The sequence below is a fragment of the Vulpes lagopus genome, chromosome 6 (genome assembly GCF_018345385.1).
Source record: "Vulpes lagopus strain Blue_001 chromosome 6, ASM1834538v1, whole genome shotgun sequence".
NCBI lineage: Eukaryota > Metazoa > Chordata > Mammalia > Carnivora > Canidae > Vulpes > Vulpes lagopus.
In genome coordinates this window covers 35,004,539-35,024,656 of record NC_054829.1, presented here as the reverse complement: position 1 = coordinate 35,024,656, position 20,118 = coordinate 35,004,539, and the positions used below count along the sequence as shown (strand labels likewise).

General features: G+C 37.9%; 1 protein-coding gene across 5 annotated transcripts in view; it reads left to right on the top strand.

Moving 5' to 3' along the window:
- Nucleotides 1-20,118, top strand: part of SYNE2 (spectrin repeat containing nuclear envelope protein 2) — a 326,121-nt gene that overhangs the window by 115,688 nt on the left and 190,315 nt on the right. For all 5 annotated transcript variants that reach the window (XM_041759982.1, XM_041759984.1, XM_041759987.1 and 2 more), the window contains 11 exons: nt 1,228-1,398; nt 7,267-7,425; nt 7,728-7,901; nt 10,917-11,051; nt 12,462-12,620; nt 15,217-15,428; nt 15,574-15,664; nt 16,491-16,609; nt 16,824-16,950; nt 18,466-18,623; nt 19,946-20,093. In XM_041759982.1, coding sequence (XP_041615916.1) covers nt 1,228-1,398; nt 7,267-7,425; nt 7,728-7,901; nt 10,917-11,051; nt 12,462-12,620; nt 15,217-15,428; nt 15,574-15,664; nt 16,491-16,609; nt 16,824-16,950; nt 18,466-18,623; nt 19,946-20,093 — 1,653 coding nt within the window. The remainder of the gene's footprint in view (nt 1-1,227; nt 1,399-7,266; nt 7,426-7,727; nt 7,902-10,916; nt 11,052-12,461; nt 12,621-15,216; nt 15,429-15,573; nt 15,665-16,490; nt 16,610-16,823; nt 16,951-18,465; nt 18,624-19,945; nt 20,094-20,118) is intronic.

Genomic DNA, 20,118 nt, shown 5'->3' with positions numbered 1-20,118 from the left:
AAAAAAAAACCTGAGCTGAAATCAAGAGTCAGATGCTTAACCAACTGAACCACTTAGGGGCCCCAACTTCGCTATTTTTCTTTTGATAAAACCATATTGTTGAAACAATGGTAAATGTAATTATTGGATAACATTCATAGTATGGTCATTTTCCACTAGAATGCTTTAGTGGATGCCTTCACGAAGGAGTCTTCAGGATTCAAGTCTGTGTCTCTCACTTGCTGAGGAGTTTCACAGACATGCAGAAGCAGTCAGGACTTCTTAGCTGTGGAAACAAAGTTGATGTTTTCTGCAGATGACTTTTGACTTGTGCTCAGGGATTGTCCAGCTTTGGTCTAGCCTCTGGCCTGTGTCTTGCTTCCTTTCTCTACAGTGGGGGACAATATAGTTTTTATTTCTTGTTTTGTTGGATAATTTGGAGGATGGCTTTAGATTATAGAGAAGACTATGGAACCAAAAAAATCATACACCTGTAAGATATAATGCCTGTGATTTGGGAAATGTGCCTTCTTCTGAATAATAATGAATCCAACTTCACTTTATATAACTTTTCACTGGCTTTAGCCAGTTGCTGTGATGGAGTGCCAGTGTTTACCACCATAAGGAGACCTGATCAGAGAAAAATCTTGAAAGATCTTAAGTTGTCCAATATGCTTTTAGAATATAAGAATGTAATAATGCAGAATACTATATTCCTTTAATACATTTAAGATATGAGCTGATTAACAACAACTTTAAGAATGTGTCTATTGTGTAAAGTGTAAAGATGTAGCATAACAACCTATGGGTTACTGAGGGATTATTAATAGGAAAAGGCTTAATTGTGTTGAAACTGGATTCTGAGTCTCTTAGTGATGTTTCGCAACTGCTGTTGCTCAGAGTTATATTTAATTAAATTGCATATGAGTTTTAGAAATAGCTATAAAGTCATTACCCTCATTTTCTAACCTTTAATCTTTTTATCTATGAAATGGAGATGAGAGTAACTAAATGATCGGAATGATGCCCTCATTAAGAAAATATCTGTGAACAAATGTTTTACTTTTTTAAGGTGATAAATATGATCATAAAGTGCTATTATCATTGTTCAAAAACTAGGTTTTAAGTTACTATGTTGAATTGGCAATATTCAGGAAAAAAGATTTAACTTTTTTTTTTTTAACTGAAACTTATTTTATACTGTGACTGTTGCCATCTTCTTAGTGATAATTTTGAATGTTGTAACAGGCTGGGGAAGAACATGAGAAAGAAAATGAATTCACAGGGCAACTCAAAGTGGCTGAAGAGGTTGAAAAACTCATCGGACAAATGGAAATCTGGGAGGCAGAAACCAAATCTCTTTTGGACATTCTGAGATGTCAAGAGGGTGTAGATGCCTCAGTGGAAGAATCTTTGCAGGTATGAGTGTAAAAGTATTAAAAGGATGTATTTCTTAGTTGTACACTTATGCATTAAGATAAATATAAGATTTTAAAGTAAATAGTAATAGGAGACACCTGTGGCACAGTCTGTTGAGTGTCTGACTCTTGATTTTGTCTCAGATCATGATCTCAGAGTCCTGGGATTGAGCCCCGTGTCAGGCTCTGCACTCAGTGGGAAGTCTGCTTGAGATTCTCCCTCCCTCTGCCCCTCCCCCTGCACACTCTCTCTATTTCTAAATAAATAATAAATAAGATCATAAAAAGATGTAGTAGGACTACTGCTTGATTTTCTTTGTTTAGAGGTTTAAAAATTGCATGAAGTGTCATCCCTGGATCATTTGCTGAGATTTTGCTTGAAGACTGAGGATAGATTAGGAGACCATTAATAATACCTTATGAGTCTTAGTTCTTGAACTAATATTCCCCACTACAGAATGGAGATTAAAATATTCTCTTGTTTCCAGGGGCAGTGAGGATATGTCAGATAGGTCAGTGCAATGTGGGCATAAGAGATTATACAATCTATGCTTTGAAAGCTCACGCTTTGATTAAGCTACTTTTCCTTCCTTCCTTGATTTAGGGAGGGTGACGGATGTTGTTAAAACCTTTCTGTCTTTATTCTTTGGCAATCCGACTCATTGAAAAGCAATGAGGCAAGAGTCTGTTTTAATATCATTCAGTTCTCCTGGGAAAGAAGTTACAATTGAGGTTTTTACTGAGTTCCAGCTCAGCTATAAAACTTATGGAGCATGTCATAAATTACAACAAGATGGAAAGTTCCTGGAATAAAGGAATATTTATGTATTTCTTTTAAGTCCAAACTTCTGAAAGGTGTATATGTAGTATTTTGCATTCTCATGGTATATAAGAATGGTATTTTTATTGCTTTGAAAATATTATATAAACTTAACTGAGCCATCTGCCAGTGCTTTTATTTATTTCTATTTTTACCTTATTTTTATATTTATTTATTTGCTGTATCTGGAATTTATTTTAATGAAAGAAATGAGGAATGAGAAATTCAATATCTTAAAGAATTTCAAAACAAAAACAATGATCCCTCTTATAAACAGTGAAAATTAAAAAAAACAGTGAAAATATAAACATACTGAAATATACTTATATTAACAAGGAATTAAGTAGATCTATATTAGAGCAAGATATATGGTGAAGTAAGAAATGCAAATTGCTGAGCAGTACAGGTGATATGATTTTTTAAAAATGTTCTTAAAACAGTTGCTTTTTAAAAAAAATTAAATTCTAGTTAGTTGACATACAGTTCAATATTAGTTTCAGGAGTAGAGTTCAGTGGTTCATCATTTACATTTAACACCAGTGCTCATTGTAACAAGTGCTCTCTCTAATACCCATCACCCATCTTGCCCATTCTCCACCCACCTTCTTCCATCAATGTTGTGTTTGTTCTCTGTAAAGAGTCTTCATAATGTGTTTCCGTCCTCTCTCTTTTTTTTCCCTCTGAAATGGTCATCCATTTTGTTTCTGAAAGTCCATATATGAGTATAATCATGTATTTGTCTTTCTCTGATTGACTTATGTCACTTATTATAATACACTCTAGCTCCATCCACATTGTTGCAAATGGCAAGATTTCATTCTTTTTGATGACTGAGTAGTATTCTATTATATATCTATATCTGCACATATATATACACCACATCTTTTCTATCCATTCATCAATTGATGGGCATTTGGGCTCGCCCCATAGTTTGACTATTGTTGATAATACTGCTATAAACATCGGGGTGCATGTACTCCTTCAAATTGTGTATTTTTGTATCCTTTGGGTAAATACCTAGTAGTGCAATTGCTGGATCATAGGGAAATTCTATTTTCAGCTTTTTGTGGAACTTCCATACTATTTTCCAGAGTGGCTGCACCAGTTTGCATTCCCACCAACAGTGCAACAGGGTTACCCTTTCTCCACACCTCACCAACACCTGCTGTCTTCTGTGTTGTTAATTTTAGCCATTCTGACAGTTGCGACGTGGTATTTCATCACAGTTTTGATTTGTATTTCCCTGCTGATGAGTGATGTTGAGTATAAAATGGTTGCTTTTTGATTACATGATACTATATGTGGAAAACCCAAAAGACTCTACCCCAAAGTTGGTAGAACTCATATAGCAATTCAGCAAGGTGACAGGATACAAAATCAATACGCAGAAATCAGTTGCATTTCTATACACTAACAATGAGACTGAAGAAAGAGAAATTAAGGAATCGATTCCATTTACAATTGCACCAAAAACTGTAAGATACCTAGGAATAAACATAGCCAAAGAGGCAAAGGATCTGTACTCTAAAATCTACATAGGGATGCCTGGGTGGCTCAGCAGTTGAGCATCTGCCTTTGGCTCAGGGCATGATCCCAGGATCTGAGATTGAGTCCCACATTGGGCTCCTTGCAGCAAGCCTACTTCTCCCTCTGCCTGTGTCTCTGCCTCTCTTTCTCGGTGTCTCTCATGAATAAATAATAAAACCTTTTTAAAAAAAAAAAAGAACTACAGAACACCTATGAAAAAATTGGGGAAAGCATAAAGAGATGGAAAAGCATTCATTCCATGCTCATGGATTGGAAGAACTATTGTTAAAATGTCTGTGCTACCCAGAGCAATCTACACATTCAACTCAATCCCTATTAAAATACCAAGGACATTTTTCACAGGGTTAGAACAAATAATCCTAACATCTGTATGGAACCAGAAAAGACCCCAAATAGCCAGACAATTCCTGGCTATTCCTCAGGGGTGTCATAATGCCTGATTTCAAGCTATATTACAAAGCTGTGATCTCAAGACATCATGGTACTGGCACAAAGCAGACACATAGATCAATGGAACAGAATAGAGAACTCAGAAATGGACCCTTAACTTTATGATCAACTCATCTTCGACAAAGCAGAAAAGAATATCCAGTGGAAAAAAGACAATCTCTTCAATAAATGGTGTTGGGAAAACTGGACAGCCACATGCAGAAGAATGAAACTAGACCATTCTCTTAAATCCATACACAAAGATAAACTCAAAATGGATGAAAGACCTAAATGTGAGATAGGAATCTATCAAAAATCCTAGAGGAGAACATAGGCAGCAATTTTTTTGACCTTAGCCACAGCAACTTCTTGAAAGACGTGTCTTTAAAGACAAAGGAAACAAAAGCAAAAATGAACCGTTGGGACTTCATCCAGATAAAAACCTTCTGCACAGTAAAGGAAACAGTCAACAAGGTCAAAAGGCAATGTACAGAATGGGAGAAAATATTTGCAAATGACATATCAGATAAAGGGCTAGTATCCAAAAATCTATAAATAACTTATCAAACTCAATACCCAAAAAACAAACAATCCAGTCAAGAAATGGGTAGAAGACATGGACAGACATTTCTCCAAAGAAGACATGCAGATGGCCAACAGACACATGAAAACATGCTCCACATCACCGGACATCAGGGAAATACAAATCAAAACCACAATGAGATACTACTTTACACCAATTAGAATGGCTAAAATTAACAAGACAGGAAACAACAAGTGTTGGTGAGGATGTGGAGAAAGGGGAGCCCTCTTACAGTGTTGGTGGGAATGCAAGCTAGTGCAGCCACTCTGGAAAATAGTGTGGAGTTTCCTCAAGAAGTTAAAAATAGAGCTACTCTATGACCCAGCAAGTGCACTACTGGGTATTTATCCCAAAGATACAGAGGAAGTGAAATGAAGGGGCATCTGCGCCCCAATGTTGATAGTAGCAATGTCCACAATAACCAAACTGTGGTTAGAAGCGAAGCGTGGAAGGAGCTAAGATGTCTTTTGACAGATGAATGGATAAAACACACACACACACACACACACACACACACACAATGGAATATTACTCAGCCATCAAAAAGTATGAATACCTACCATTTACATTGATGTGGATGAAGCTGAAGGGTATTATGCTAAGTGAAATAAGTCAATTGGAGAAAGACAATTATCATATGGTTTCACTGATATGTTGAATATAAAAAATAGTGCAAGGGACCATAGGGTAAGGGGAGGAGACTGAATGCGGAAAAATCAGAGAAAAACACAAACCATGAGGGACTCTTAACTCTGGGGAACAAACTGAGGAATGCTGAAGGGGAGGAGGGGGTATGGGGTAACTGGGTGATGGACATTAAGGAGGGCACATGATGAGATGAGCAATGGGTGTTAGACACAACTGATTAATGATTGAAAACTACATCTGAAACTAATGATGTACTATATGTTGGCAAGTTGAATTTTCATCAATAAAAATAAATTAAAAGTTGCTTTTTTTATCCATAGAAAACTGTGCATCATTTAAATGTTCTACAATTAGTACATTCATTTATAATTTTAATTTTTTCTTTTTTTAATTATAAAAATAACAAAAGCTCAAATAAAAAACTCAAGAATGGAAAGGTACAGACTGTAAAGAAAAAGCTTCTCTTCTTACCCATCATCACCGTGATTCCACTGCTCTAAGATAAATAAAATCAGCATTTACTTAGTTGATATCAAACAATGTAGTTTCTATTTTATTATATTCATACCAACAATAAATTGTAATTAAAATTTTTTTGCTGATTTGATAACTGCAAAGGGGCACCTTGTTATTATTTTAATTTGTAGTTATTTAATTACATGTAAAGTTGAACTATCTTTTTATGTATTAATCAGCCATTTGTTTCTGTGAATTATCTGTTCATGTGTTTTCTGAATTTTCTGTGGGATCTTAGATCTTCTCTTATTGAATTTATAAGCTCTTTGAGTCATGACACGTTTTCATTTATGTGGCAAGTATTGTTACCAAGTTGTTGACTTTTAAGTTGTTTATTTTACATAGAAAATTTTTATATTTATGTTCCTACTCTTATCCCTAAAAAGCCCCCTTCCTACCCATGAAAACTGAGAGTAGATCAGTTTTCATGGATAATTTCTTCTGTTTTGTAGTTTCATACTTTTTTTTTTTTTTAATTTATGATAGTCACACAGAGAGAGAGAGAGAGAGAGAGAGAGGCAGAGACACAGGCAGAGGGAGAAGCAGGCTCGATGCACCAGGAGCCCGACGTGGGATTCAATCCCGGGTCTCCAGGATCGCACCCTGGCCCAAAGGCAGGCGCTAAACCGCTGCGCCACCCAGGGATCCCAGTTTCCTACTTTATATGTAACTTTCTGATCCATCTGAAATTTATTTTTAGTATGTTGTAGAAGCATGGTTCAAAAAGCTTTCTTTTCCAATAGCCATTTTCTCCAGTAACACTTATTGAATTTCCTTCCAACTGATTTGACCTAGAACAACTTCATTTTAAGGTTTATTACTACCCTCTCAACTTATTTTCTGTCTATTGGCATTGTATTAATTACTTCTAGGCTTTAGTTTATTGAAGTACTTACTGTATAAAGAATAATCTGTGCAAGACTATGTTTCTCAGAATCTGATTGTACTAATATAAAGTTTCAAAATGAATTTTTATTTTATTATTTTTAAAAAGATTTTTATTTATTTATATGAGAGTGAGAGAGAGAAAACATGAGTGAGGGGGAGGGGCAGAGGAAAAGGGAGAGCAGACTCCCCACTGATCAGTGAGCCCGATGCAGGGCTAGATCCAAGACACTGAGATAATGACCTGAATTGAAGGCAGACACTTAACTGACTGAGGCACCCAGGTACCTCCAAGATGAATTTTTAAAATAATATTTTGAAAGTACAAGTTTACCTCATTTTGGATGAATAATTAACTTTTTATGATTTCCTGATGAGATTAAGGGTAATGTTTAACATATAATCAGAATATTTGTTATGGCCTCATTTTGTTTTAATAGCATCTTATTGCCAAAGGCTCTATGTACGAAGAGCTAGTCTCTAGAACTGAAGATACCTTACAAATGGATGTGCAAAATATTTCGAGCCAGGAGTCCTTGCAACATGTTCTCACAGTTGGGCTTCAGACAAAGATTCAAGAAGCTAAAGAGAAAGTTCAGGTCTCTTTTTAATATTTCCTATTTAGTGAATTAGTCTTTAAAACCGAGTGGTTTGTGGGAGGAGGGGGATGTGGGGGGAGGGATTGCCTTGGAGGTTGGAAATGTTTTGTAAAATATTACTTTTGTATTATACATATGTGTTTTAAATAATTTAGACTATATTAGAAATATTAATATAATAAATAGGATATTCTATGTCTAGCGGGAAAATGAGAGTTACTACTAAAAGAATATATTTATTATTTTATGACTTATTAAAAAGTTGGGCCAGGTGTTGAGAATTTTTTTTTTTGTCTTTGCAGATCAACATGGTAAAATTAATTGCAGTGTTAAAAAACTCAACTGATGCTTCACCAAACTTGGATGTCAGGCTGAGGGTGGAGGAATCACAGAAGGAACTTGAATCATATATGACAAGGGCTGAGCAATTACTTGGACAAAAAGAAAGCCGGAGTGGACTGATTTCAAAATACAAGGTGGGACTCTTAACCATCAAATGTAGGCTATTTGTTACTACCTACCTATCTCAATGGGGATCAAGATATTTTCATCACTGTAATTATACACAAAATTATCATAACTTTAAAAATTTTCCCAGTTTTATACGTTGTTCCCAGGAATTATTAAAAATATACATTAGCATGAAGAACTTTTTCTTTTTTTTTTTTTTTAAGATTTTATTTATTTATTCATGAGAGACACAGAGAGAAAGAGTCAAAGAAACAGGCAGAGGGAAAAGCAGGCTCCATGCAGGGAGCCCAGTGTGGGACTTGATCCTGGGACTCCAGGATCACACCCTGAGCCGAAGGCAGATGCTCAACTGCTGAGTCACCCAGGCACCCATGAAGAATTTTTTCAATTTAAATTTTATCATGGACCTACTGAATAGACTTAATGGTAGAGTGTCAAGAGCACAACTGATTCTAACATACTGAGCATGAATTTAATTTCTCTTGGGTTTTAAATTAGTAAAATGGGCATAATAATTCCAGCTGCTAAATTTGTTGTGAGACTTTATTTTTTTTTTTATTTATTTATGATAGTCGCAGAGAGAGAGAGAGAGAGAGACAGAGACACAGGCAGAGGGAGAAGCAGGCTCCATGCACCGGGAGCCTGACGTGGGATTCGATCCCGGGTCTCCAGGATCGCGCCCTGGGCCAAAGGCAGGCGCCAAACCGCTGCGCCACCCAGGGATCCCATGTTGTGAGACTTTAAATGAAAATAAGACAAATAAAGGGACTTGGAATAGGTAAAATTCTCTGAATGTAAAATAACACTTTTATTGTTAAAATGCTTTAAGTTCTTGGTGGATATATGCTTACGGGCAGATAAAGTTCCAATGATGTTGTTCTCTATGGAGACAGTTTCAGGTTGCTTTTTTCTGGTTTGATAGGCAGCTAAAGATGTGTGCACACCAGAGTCACTATTAATTAACACCATGAGAGGTGCTTGGGGGGATATAAAGTAAAAATAAGACAAGGTCTCTACCACTGGACACATCAGAGAGATAGAGTGATATGTGTCCTTTCGTTCATTAATTTATTCAACATTTCCCATACTTACTGAACATTTAAAATGAGTTAGGTGGGATGCCTGGGTGGCTGAGTGGTCAGGCATCTGCCTTTGGATCAGGTCGTGATCCTGGGGTCCTGGGATGGAGTCCTGCAGGGAGCCTGCTTCTCCCTCTGCCTGTCTCTGCCTTTCTCTGTGTGTCTCTCATAAATAAATAAATAAAATCTTTTGTAAAAACTTAAAAAAATAAGATGAGTTAGGCATCTGGGGGCACCACCCTGACTCTTTAGAGAAGGAACCTCTTTATTCTCATTGTGGCCTCCTTCACTTTTCTGGGCCTTAGTCCTCTTGTAGCTTTCTGGATTGTGAACCAGACCAGACCTGTTATTAGCCATCTCAACTCTGCTTTTCCCATGACCTCCAAGCCTGATCTATGCTGTTTGCATGTTGCTAGTCACCACCTTTGACAAGTTACCGTTTTGTTTTTTTACTACTCTATTCCCAGGTTGCTGAGAGCTAAACTGACCTTACAGAGTCAATTGTTCTCATAAATAATCAATAGGCTGGATGTCAGGGTGCTGCTATGGTCAACTTAGGAGAGGCAGAAGGCAGAGAAACCATGGAGGCTCCAGGCACCTTCTCTACCAGAGAGGGGAGGTAGAGGTGTCAGCCTGGCACCGTTTTCCTCCTCCTGACCCCCTGACTTTTAGAGTTGGAGGCAGGGCTTCCCCCTCCTTTTATCACTGGCATTTAGTAAGGTAGATCCATTTTCACAACCAAAGCAAGATCTCTGCCCTGCCAGGTCCTGCCCTGAGACCCCTGGGACTCCAGGAACATGGGAATAGTAGGAGCCTCCTGCCAGCATATAGGCTGAGAGTATCTCCCTAGGTCATCAATCTAGCAATCCTCACAGAGGCCTTTGAAGAGGGTCTATGGCTCAGCATCATGCCTTTTCTGTAGTAGGCCCCTAATGTTAGGAGGGCACAGCGAATTTCCACTCTGCTTAATTGCCTTATTCCTTAGAATGACAACTGTCTTCTGCCGCCTGTAGGTTTTTTTGCCTCTTTCATAAGCCCCAACTATTCTTTGTTCTGTCATTTGCTAGTTAAGTAAACTAGGTCTCTGGCAGGTAATTGTCAGTCATACTCCATAAGAGCAGGTAAGTGTGAGGTAAGGAGCAGATACATCTCTGTCCACTGCTGCTCTCTCTCTGGGGCAGGACTGCTAGTGTGGTTGGCCCTGGGCAAAACTTTGAAGTTGATTATAAGGTAATGGTGACTTGTTACAGCATAAAAATGCTTATGCACAAGATTAAATCTTTTCCTATTACTCCTACCATGAATTGTGTCTCATTGCAACACTAATGTCTAATACTTGCTAGCATATTCTTCATATTGTATTGTTAATGAAGTATGGTCCTCGGCTCACCAGTACTTAAGAATTTTAGAGGAAACAGTGCCAGTGGCTCATTACCCTGAACAATAATCCTTTTAATTATTTATCAGAGGGGTAATGAAAGTCATTTTCAATATTCTAAGGAAGTCTATGTGGTCCTCAAATGCCTAACTACATTTGAATAATAAGTATTTTACAATTCTTTTCAAAATAATTGAAAAGAGTTGCAAAAGGAATATCAACCTTTCTTTACAAAAAGTCTCCCCTAAATCTTCATAGTCTTCAAAAAGTCCTTTCCAGGACACTTGGGTGGCTCAGTGATTAAGAGTCTGCCTTTAGCTCAGGTCGTGATCCTCTGGTCCCGGGATTGAGTCCCACATTGGGCTTCCTGCATGGAGCCTGCTCCTCCCTCTGCCTGTGTCTCTGCTTGTCTCTTTCTGTGTCTCATGAATAAATAAATAAAATCTTAAAAAAAAAAAAAAGTCCTTTCCTAGTTGTGCCTGTAAAAGACCTACCAAAATTAGCTTGGAGGACGTGGCAGTGGAATGGGGCTTTCATGTTTCCATTTGTATTCTCTTTTTTAGGAAGCACTAATAATTCTTAATTCTAAAAGTCTGGTCAAGTATTTGAAAGCTGTTGAAGAACTGAAAAATAATGTAACCGAGGATGTGAAGCTATCTTTGGAAGAAAAGAGTAGAAGTGCCTGTGCCAAGTGGGAGGTAAGAACACACACATGGATTGGAGGTTCTGCTTCTAGATCTGCCCCTGGGGTTATTTGTCTCCAGTCATTGCTGGCAGTTCTCCTGTGTTCTTGGCATCACAGCGACACTGATCCTGCGGTTCCCAGGCACCAGCTGGCTTCTATGTTCAGCCAATGACACCACGGTTTAGAGATTAGAGAGTGATTGGAGGGGGAAGAAGGGAGAGTCCAAAGTGAAGGTCCTTCTCTGGGACAGTGTCTCTGGCAGCTGCATCTCCCCCGGCTGTGGGTTTCATGGTTCCAGTTTCTGATGACCCTTCTGTCTGGGCTCCTCCGAAGCCTCATGGCAGTGCTCTTCTCTGGATTGCCTTATGGTCCCGTCTCTGACTTCTCTGCATTTTCATCTCTTGCGTCATCAGTTCTCTGCATTTAGTTCACTCTGAGTTAAATATTTCGTGTTTCTTGGGTCCCTAGTTGGATCCCAACTGAGACAACGTATCAACACACACACACACACACCACCCACAAACACACATACAGAGTTTCCTAGTGAAGTAGGTGTGGGCCTTAGTGGCAGACAGACCTAGGTTCCCCCAGCTAGACCCTGGGTAAGTTGTTTAACTTTTAGGAAGTTCACGGATAAAGTGGGGATAACGCCAACTACTTGGCACGATTATTGCAAGGATTTATCTAAGGCCCCTGCCACAGAGATTGTGTTTAATAAAGAGTGATTCATATTCAGTGTGTGTGTCTGGAGAGAGGGAGGGAGAAAATAAGGTAATATAATTGAATGTCTACTATTAAAGATGTTCTTAAAACACATTTAAAAAAACTTTTAAATTTTAGAGCAATTTTAGATTCACAGAATTATTATAAAGATAGTGTAGGGAGTTCCAGTATACCCCATGCCCAGTTTCTCCAATTATCATCATCTTACGTTAATATATTACCTTTGTCACCATTAATGCACTAATATTGATACATTATTTACTTCCATTTATACTTTATTCATATTTCCACAGTTACTGTCTTTTTTTCCTACTTCAGAATTCTGTCCTGGAGACACAATACAGTTCTGTGCTATTTCTCAGCTCTGTGTTTTGTATACATTTTTTCTATGTCTGCAGCTGGCTTTCTATTCTCTTAACATGTCTTTCATAGCTAACACACATTTTTAGTTGTTAGAAAGAAAAAGAATATACATTTCTGGGTCTGGTATATTTTAAAACGTCCTCCCCAAAGACACAAGGACAAACCAAAATGCCATTAAAATTTTCTTTCTATCTTTTGTTACTGCAAATATTTTTATTGGGTTTTTGATGAAAATCTTTTCAATGAATTCTTTGCCCATAGTTACCGTGTGCCTCTGTGGGCATCTTTTCTTTTCTTTTCTTTTCTTTTCTTTTCTTTTCTTTTCTTTTCTCTTCAGCCTCTTCATCAAGAGATGTCTTTGTATATTCAACAACTGAAAATAGACATTGAAAAGGAGAAACTCAATGACAATATTTCAAAACTTGAAAAACAAATAAATAAAGAAAAGAAACTAATCCGCAGAGGGAGGACCAAGGGTCTCATCAAGGAACACGAGGTAAACCACCTGTTTTCATTTAAATGCTGTCATTATTTTGGAGTTTGTTTTACATGGTTGTGTGTGTCTTTAGCCTCGGATAAAATTTACTCTAAAAATTGCTTCAGCCCTCTCTCGTCCCCTGGGAACTATCCCTTAGGGGGTTTGAGCTCTCACTACATACATACAGCCTGTGCTGCTTGCTTTTTAAGAAATGAGAAAAATTCAGCATCAAGTTACTATTTCATGACTTTCCTTGCTCTGTCTCTCAAGGTCCCTGTCCTTGAGACTCTGGTTACAAACATGGCACCTGTTGCTAAAGTACCCACAGTTTGATTTTGAGGGGACACGATGTCCTTAGAAGTGCTGCTTTTGGAAAAGATAGCAAATCAGGATATAAGCTCTTGGGGCACATCTCATGATCTCTCTCTGGCCCCCACCCAATATGATTGCTTTTGTTTATTTGATAGCACTGACCCTCTTCTTTCTTTTAGACTTTCTACTGCTGTGGCTTTCCCTATATCAATCTCTCTTGATTTTCCTTATTTTATTATTTTTTGGGGGAAGGGAGAAGCTTCTTTTTAGTGTCCTTCACAAATTTCTCTATTTTTTCAAGTAATCTCTACACCCAACATGGGGCTCAAACTCACGACCCTGAGATCAAGAGTCACATGCTCTACCGACTGAGCCAGCCAGGCACCCTACAATTTCTCTCTGTTTTCATTGTGTTATCTTAATGTTTTTGTTTTGAGAATTCCATTTTTGGCTGGTTTCATGCTTGCTCTAGGGGTTTTTATGCTCTGTGTGTGTGTGTTTTTTTTTAAGATTTTATTAATTTATTTGAGAGAGAGAGCGAGTGAGAGAGTGAAAGAGCAAGTGCACAAGCAGGGGGAGGGGCAGAGGCAGAGGGAGGGGCACACTCCCTGCTGAGGAGGGAGCCTGATGTGGGACTCTATCCCAGGATCCCGGGATCATGACCTGAGCCAAAGACAGATGTTTAACCAACTGAGCCACCCAGGCACCGCCCGCCGCCCCCCCCCCCCCACCGAAGTTTTAATGATGAAACCCTCTCTATAATGATAGTGCCTAAATCTCTATCTCCCGTTGAGTCTTTTCCTCTGAGATCTAGGTTCTGAGTAGATGTCATTGGTGTTCCTCAGAGACCTCCCATTCAGCATGTTCAAAACCAGCCAAAATAATATCTCCTCTCAAACTTTACTTCCTCTTGTGTCTGTTGGTCATGAAGGTCAGTGTGCCTGCAAACTCACTTCTTCCCGGTGCCCTTTCCTTCCCGCTTATCTGTGACAGAGTTGGTTGCCAGGTCTCATTGGTTACTCTTCAGAACACTTGCCTCATCTCCTTCCTTTCCACCACTGTTATCATGCCCTCAACCTGGGTTATTCTCCCATGTGATGATGGCTGCATCATCTTCCAGACCCATCACGAGAGAGACCCCTCTGAACTGCAAATCCTATGTCACTGGCTAACCCTCACTCTCAGAACATCTCCAGGCTCCTTAGAAGCCATGCAGGTCCTGGCAGTCTGGCCGCAGGACATGCCTTCAGCAATCCTTCTGTGCCATGCCCTCCAGCCACACTAGATTGCTGTTCATTCAGAATGTCTGGAGCCAAGAGTAAAAAACTTGGCTGTTCCTGCTGGTAGAAATTACCTCTCTCTCCTTTCACTTGGAGGACTCATACCTGTTCATTCTGCATCTCTCTCCTTTTCTGCATCACATGTTCCCACATGTGAGGTAGGTTTTTTTCTGATTCCTTTAGGTAGGCAGTGACTCTGTCATGACACTTGTTGCACAGTATGTGTGACTACTGTCAGGGAGGAAAAAGTTTTCTCTACCTACTAGGGTCCCTGGAAATGAAACTGACAAAGGCAGATGGACAGGAGAAAAGCATACATATTTTATTGAATTGTGGCATGCACACAGGAGCCTTCACAAGAGAAAGCAGATCCAAAGAATTTTTTTTTTAGACCTTTTAGACAAAGAGGCCATACATTTGTGAAGAACTGACAAGACAAAGTTAGTTAACAAGTTAACTAAAAATTAGTTAACAAGTTAGTTGACAAGACAAAGTTAGTTTAACAAGATTTGCTTGCAGATTTGTCTGGTACTATCTTTGGGCCGATGAGAGTCTACCTCTAATAAAAAGATTTTATTTCCCACCACTAGGCAGAAAGCAGGCAGCTTTTTCTGTCTTCACTGCTTCTTAATTGCCTTTAGCTCAAAATAATTTTCACGTTCAAAAAGGTGTATTTGGGGGGCCGTCTGATTGGTTCAGTCCATAGAGCACGAGACTCTTGATCTTGAGGTCATGAGTTTGAGCCCCACTTTGGGCAGAGAGATCACTTAAAAAAAAGAGGCATATTTTGGGGTGACATATTCTGGTTTCATTGAGCACATTACTAGACTGTGCTGAATCCCTTTTGGGCTGACTTCCTCATCTTTGGTTCTCCAAGTGCCCATTACTACACCAGGCACAGTGTGGATGGCCTATAAAAAGAATGTGTGTGTTAGTAAAACACATCTGTTAGTTTCTAATCCTTATGGACTAATCATGTAAACTCATTCGAAACACATTTCCTGCTTTATTTCCTCAATCAGGCCTGCTTTTCTGAGGAAGCCAGTCTGTACCAGCTAGATCACCACATGGATGTCCTGCGGGAGCTATGTGAAGAGCTGACTTCACAGAAGAGTCAACAAGAAGTGAGGAGAGCACTCAAAGATTATGAACAAAAGATAGAAAGACTTAGGAAATGTGCTTCTGAGATTCATATGACACTGCAACCCACGATGGGAGGCACGTCAAAAAACAAGTCAGTGCTTCGTAAGAATAACTACACATTAGGGAAAAACAAGATAAAGCTTTTTGCAAAATCAAATGAAAGGAGTATTTTTTTTTCTCTTTTGGTCTTTATTTTTCTTCCTCTATTTTAATACGCAATTTTGATTCCTCCTTAGGGAGACCACGAACCCATCTGAGAATGGAGGAAGGGATTCCCACAGTGAGGTGCCATCTGTAAAATCAGAGAATCAGCCATCAACTGAAAAGGTGTTAAATGTGGATAATGTATTTTAGAAACAAACCTAATGAAAAAAGGCCAAGTGTACTGTAATCCACTTCTCATTAATTGTTGGTGTTAATTATCTGAATATTTTTATCAGCTGAGAATTCCCATTTAAAAATGGGATTTTCCCCCCAATAATTACAATATAACGATATATATATATATATATATACATATATATATATATATATATATAGTGTCACTTTATCTTCCTCTGAGGATACAAACAGTTCTTTCAGAAAGAGACCATTTGTAGCCATTATGAATACACGTTGTGTACATTCCTATTGAGGGTACAAGATTGGAGTTTAATTTGTACAGATGCCTCAGCTTCATTGAGATGAACTAGTTCATTTATCATTTGTCTTTTTCTCAGTATAATGTCCTTTACTTCTCTTGGGAATTGAATTTTCTGAATTCTTGAATTTTCATTAAGAGGGCATGGACTGTGGACTAGACTGCCAGTCAGAGGCTGTGGGGAGAGAATAAGGTGTTTTTGACTTCAGAGGTCTGCTCTGCATGCTAGGCTTCTGTCTGCTTTCGTCTCTGGCAGAGACAGTATTTAGGGGTTGGGAGAACACCTTTTCTGTGCTGACATACCAGTTAGAAGGTGAGACTCAGTGTAATAAATCTCCTTTGTCCCAGGGGAAGGCCTCTCTTAGAGCTGAGAAGCCTCAAGTAAGTCATACTATCTCCTGGTTTGGGGTATAAAGAATTAGTGACATACCTTTATGTTATAAAGTATTTATCTTTTCCAGATACTTAAGTATATTGAAGATATTATGTTTACTGTTTTGCATATTTACTTAGGCAATGGATTCGATTAAAAATTTTAGCCTGGAATCCAAGTTAAAGCCTCAACCGGAAGAAAACTTTATGAAGAAGTATGAAAAGGATCACAATGCAGCTGTCAGTAGTTTACAAGAGAGGTAACCCCTTTATGTAACTGGAAAATCCACCAAAAATCTTCCATTAATGCAAACATGTTACACTTTCATATAAATTTATAACCCATTAGTCATAATCTTGGCATGTAGTCCAGTAACTTAAGAAGAAATTCCCTCTTGTATAATTGATAGTAATTAAAAACATGTTTTGTCTTACTGTTAAAAATAAGTGACATTGCATTTAATTTTTTTCTAGGCATGATATGCACAGAGAAAATCTTGAGCTGTACCTAGAAAAGAACAAATTCAGAATAATTTCTGATTTCTCCAGTGACAAGGAAAGGAGTAGTGCTTGTCTGCAGGATAAACTGACAGATCTACGGGTAATTACTGAAAATACTGTTAGAGAAGTTTTATCTTTTATTAGAAAATAATCTCACCATGAGTATAGACTTCGCTGTTTTTGTTGAGGTCACATATGCTAGATGTTTCCAAAGAATTCTCTTTGTTGGATTGCATTTCTAATGTCATTCTGTTTCAGAGAATGATTTGCATTCAGGTGTCAACCCTGGGAAAGACTTTGTTTTGGGGTCCTTATTTATTGCTCATGCTCTGATTTGGTGCTCAAGATACTGTGGCTTGCAGAGTTTTGGATTATGTTTAGGATGAGAATGAGGGCTACAAAAGAATTTTTCAAAACAATGTGTTCAAAGGCAATTTCAACCAGTAGTCCAACTGTGTTGCTCTAAAATTAATAATACATGAAAAACCAGTGACTCTGAATATTTATTTCTTATCATCATCCTAAGTCGTCAATATTGTCTATCTAATGTTGGGATGATGAGGAAGGGGCCAGCGGTGGCGGGATTTTTTATTCTGAGCAATGGATAATCTTGTGGAGAGCCATTTGGTTCAGGAGCTACTGAAAAAATTGTCTAGTGTTAGTTGTAAGCCCTACAAATAAATATCTTCCTTATTTTGAAGGCAATCTGTGCAGTGCAGCACTGTTGTATGCTTGGAAGAGCATTAGAATGAACCCTCATAGAAAATCCATCAGGTGGAGAAAAGGGCCATGGAAGAGCCTATAGTGCCCTCCCATATTTTATAGTTATCTTTCCTTTATGATGCCAGTTCTGGAATCACACTCTACCATCTGACTCCTCTCTATTTTCCATCTGAGTAAGCAGAATTAATATGTTAAAATCTGTGTTGCTCAAGTGATGGATTTAGCACATTTTCATCACAATTAAGAAACTGTCTTAAGACCTTATTCCAGTAACTGAATAATGAGTTGGTTATAAAAGCTATGATAATCCATGGGAAAGGTGAAGAACAAATTATAATGATCAGCACTCAGTAAATTCTGTAGCAGTGCCTTTAAAAACAAAAAATCACCATCAAAAAGATAAGGAGCTAGAATATTATTGAATTTTTAGGTGTTTAATTATAGATCATAATTTAATTCCATTCACTTCTTATGTGATAGAAACGTTTTGGTCCACTCTAGTTTTGTTTTTCAGTTAGGAAGAAACAAAGATTTATTATCTAGAAGAACTAGAATATTTGTTTTTACATGTATCTTTCTGAATTGTATTCTGTGTACCTACTTTTGGGAAGGGAGTTTGGATTCCTTGACTTCACTGAATGGGACTTCTGAGAGTAGTTAAGATCATTGTTCCCTGAAGGATATTTCATTTGTAGATGGTTGGAAAATATTTTTAAAATTTATTTAAAATTAAATTCAAGTAATTTAATTAGATATAAAAATAATTTTAATATATTTTCATATAAAACTCTGTTAATAGTTGGCAAAATAGTTGGCAAATGCCTCATTTTGTAAGAACAGAATAATTGTGCCTGTTAACCCACTAGTTGATAGATTAATGTGTTTCACCTAGGTTTTAAAAAATGAAATTGATGCTTGCTGGAAAGAGTTTGAAATCACTTCATTGAAGTTAGAAGAGCTTGACAATGATGTAAAGAAGCCTTTTATAAGTAACATGAGAGACAAATTAAAGGAAAAAGAAAGAGAGTTTCAGATGACTCTTAATACCAGGTATAATTCTGAGATCTATTAACCATGAATTTATTGAATTTTTAATGGTATTTTAAGCCAGGCTAGTACTATACTAAGTATGCTATTATATTTAGTTGTCACAACCCTGATGAGAGAGGCTACCATGATTGCTATTTTACTGATGAGGAAACTGATACTCAGAGAGGTTAAACAATATAACCAAGCCACCCCACTGCCAGAGATTTTGGTGGAACTTACTCTGTTGAGTTCTAAAGGCCATACTCTGCCCTTCCTGCCCCCCACCCTCCCACCACCCCCATCTGCCCTTGGGCATGAATTTAGCCATGTCACATAACTTCTCTGGGTCTTGATTTTCCCATTTCCAAAGCAAAAGTTCTGTTCTTATCCCCTCCCTGTACATAGGATGGGTTTCCTCAAGACATATCCTCATTTTGCATACGAGGAAATGGAGGCTCAGTCTATATGTTATTTGTCCAAGGTCATGTATTTCAATTTATTATCAGTAGAGCCTATTTCTTTGAATTCTATTTTCACTAATAAAATAATTAGTATTTGTAATAACATTTCTTTGTCATCAAAGGCAAAGTTAAATTACATTCAGTATTTATCTCAAAAGGTAGGGGGGGTGGTGCTGCTCAATTGGTTGAGCATGTGACTCTTGGTTTTGGCTCAGGTCACGGTCTCATGAGTTGTCGGTCTCATGAGTTGTCGGGGCAAGCCCTGTGTTGGACTTCACACTCAGCAGAGTCTACTTGAAGGATTCTCTCCCTCGGTCCCTCCCCCACTTGTTTTCTCTCTTTTTCTCTATCTAAAAAAAAAGTAAATCTTTAAAAAAAAGTTAAGAAAAAAAGTAGAGTAAGGCTCAGTATATTTTACAACAATTTTCCATTCAGTATGATATATATTAAGCTATTAAGAATGAGTGGCTCAGTAGTTGAGCATCTGCCTTCAGGTCAGGTTGTGATCCCAGGATCCTGGGATGAAGTCCCCATCGGGCTCCCCATAGGGAGTCTGCTTCTGTCTTTGCCTATGTCTCTTCCTCTCTCTGTGTGTCTCGCATGAATAAATAAATAAAATCTTAAAAAAATAAAAGCAATATTTGGAAATAGCAAACAACTTATTCTTTGGTATTTTGGATTGCCGGGTTTGCTTTTTGAGGTTGTTTTGTTCTGTTTTTATTTTGCTGGGTTTGGGTTTTAGTGTGATGATCTGTACATATCATTGTATGTATTATTATTGGGTAATTATTTTCTGTTCTTAATTAAATCGTGGCATTAATATGTTCTATGAAATATCTTTATGTTGTCTTTTTCCATAATGTTGCTTTATTTTTTGCCCAGAATGGAATCTTTGGAAACTGCACTAAAGATTGTGTTACCTGTGGAGAAGGAATCACTTCTACTCTGTGGCTCAGGCCTGCTCCTCCATGAACTAGTCATTCAAGAATTTCATCTCATTGATGCTGATGGCATTTATCAAAACCTGAGGGTAAATATAAGTTCTTCCAGTGTAT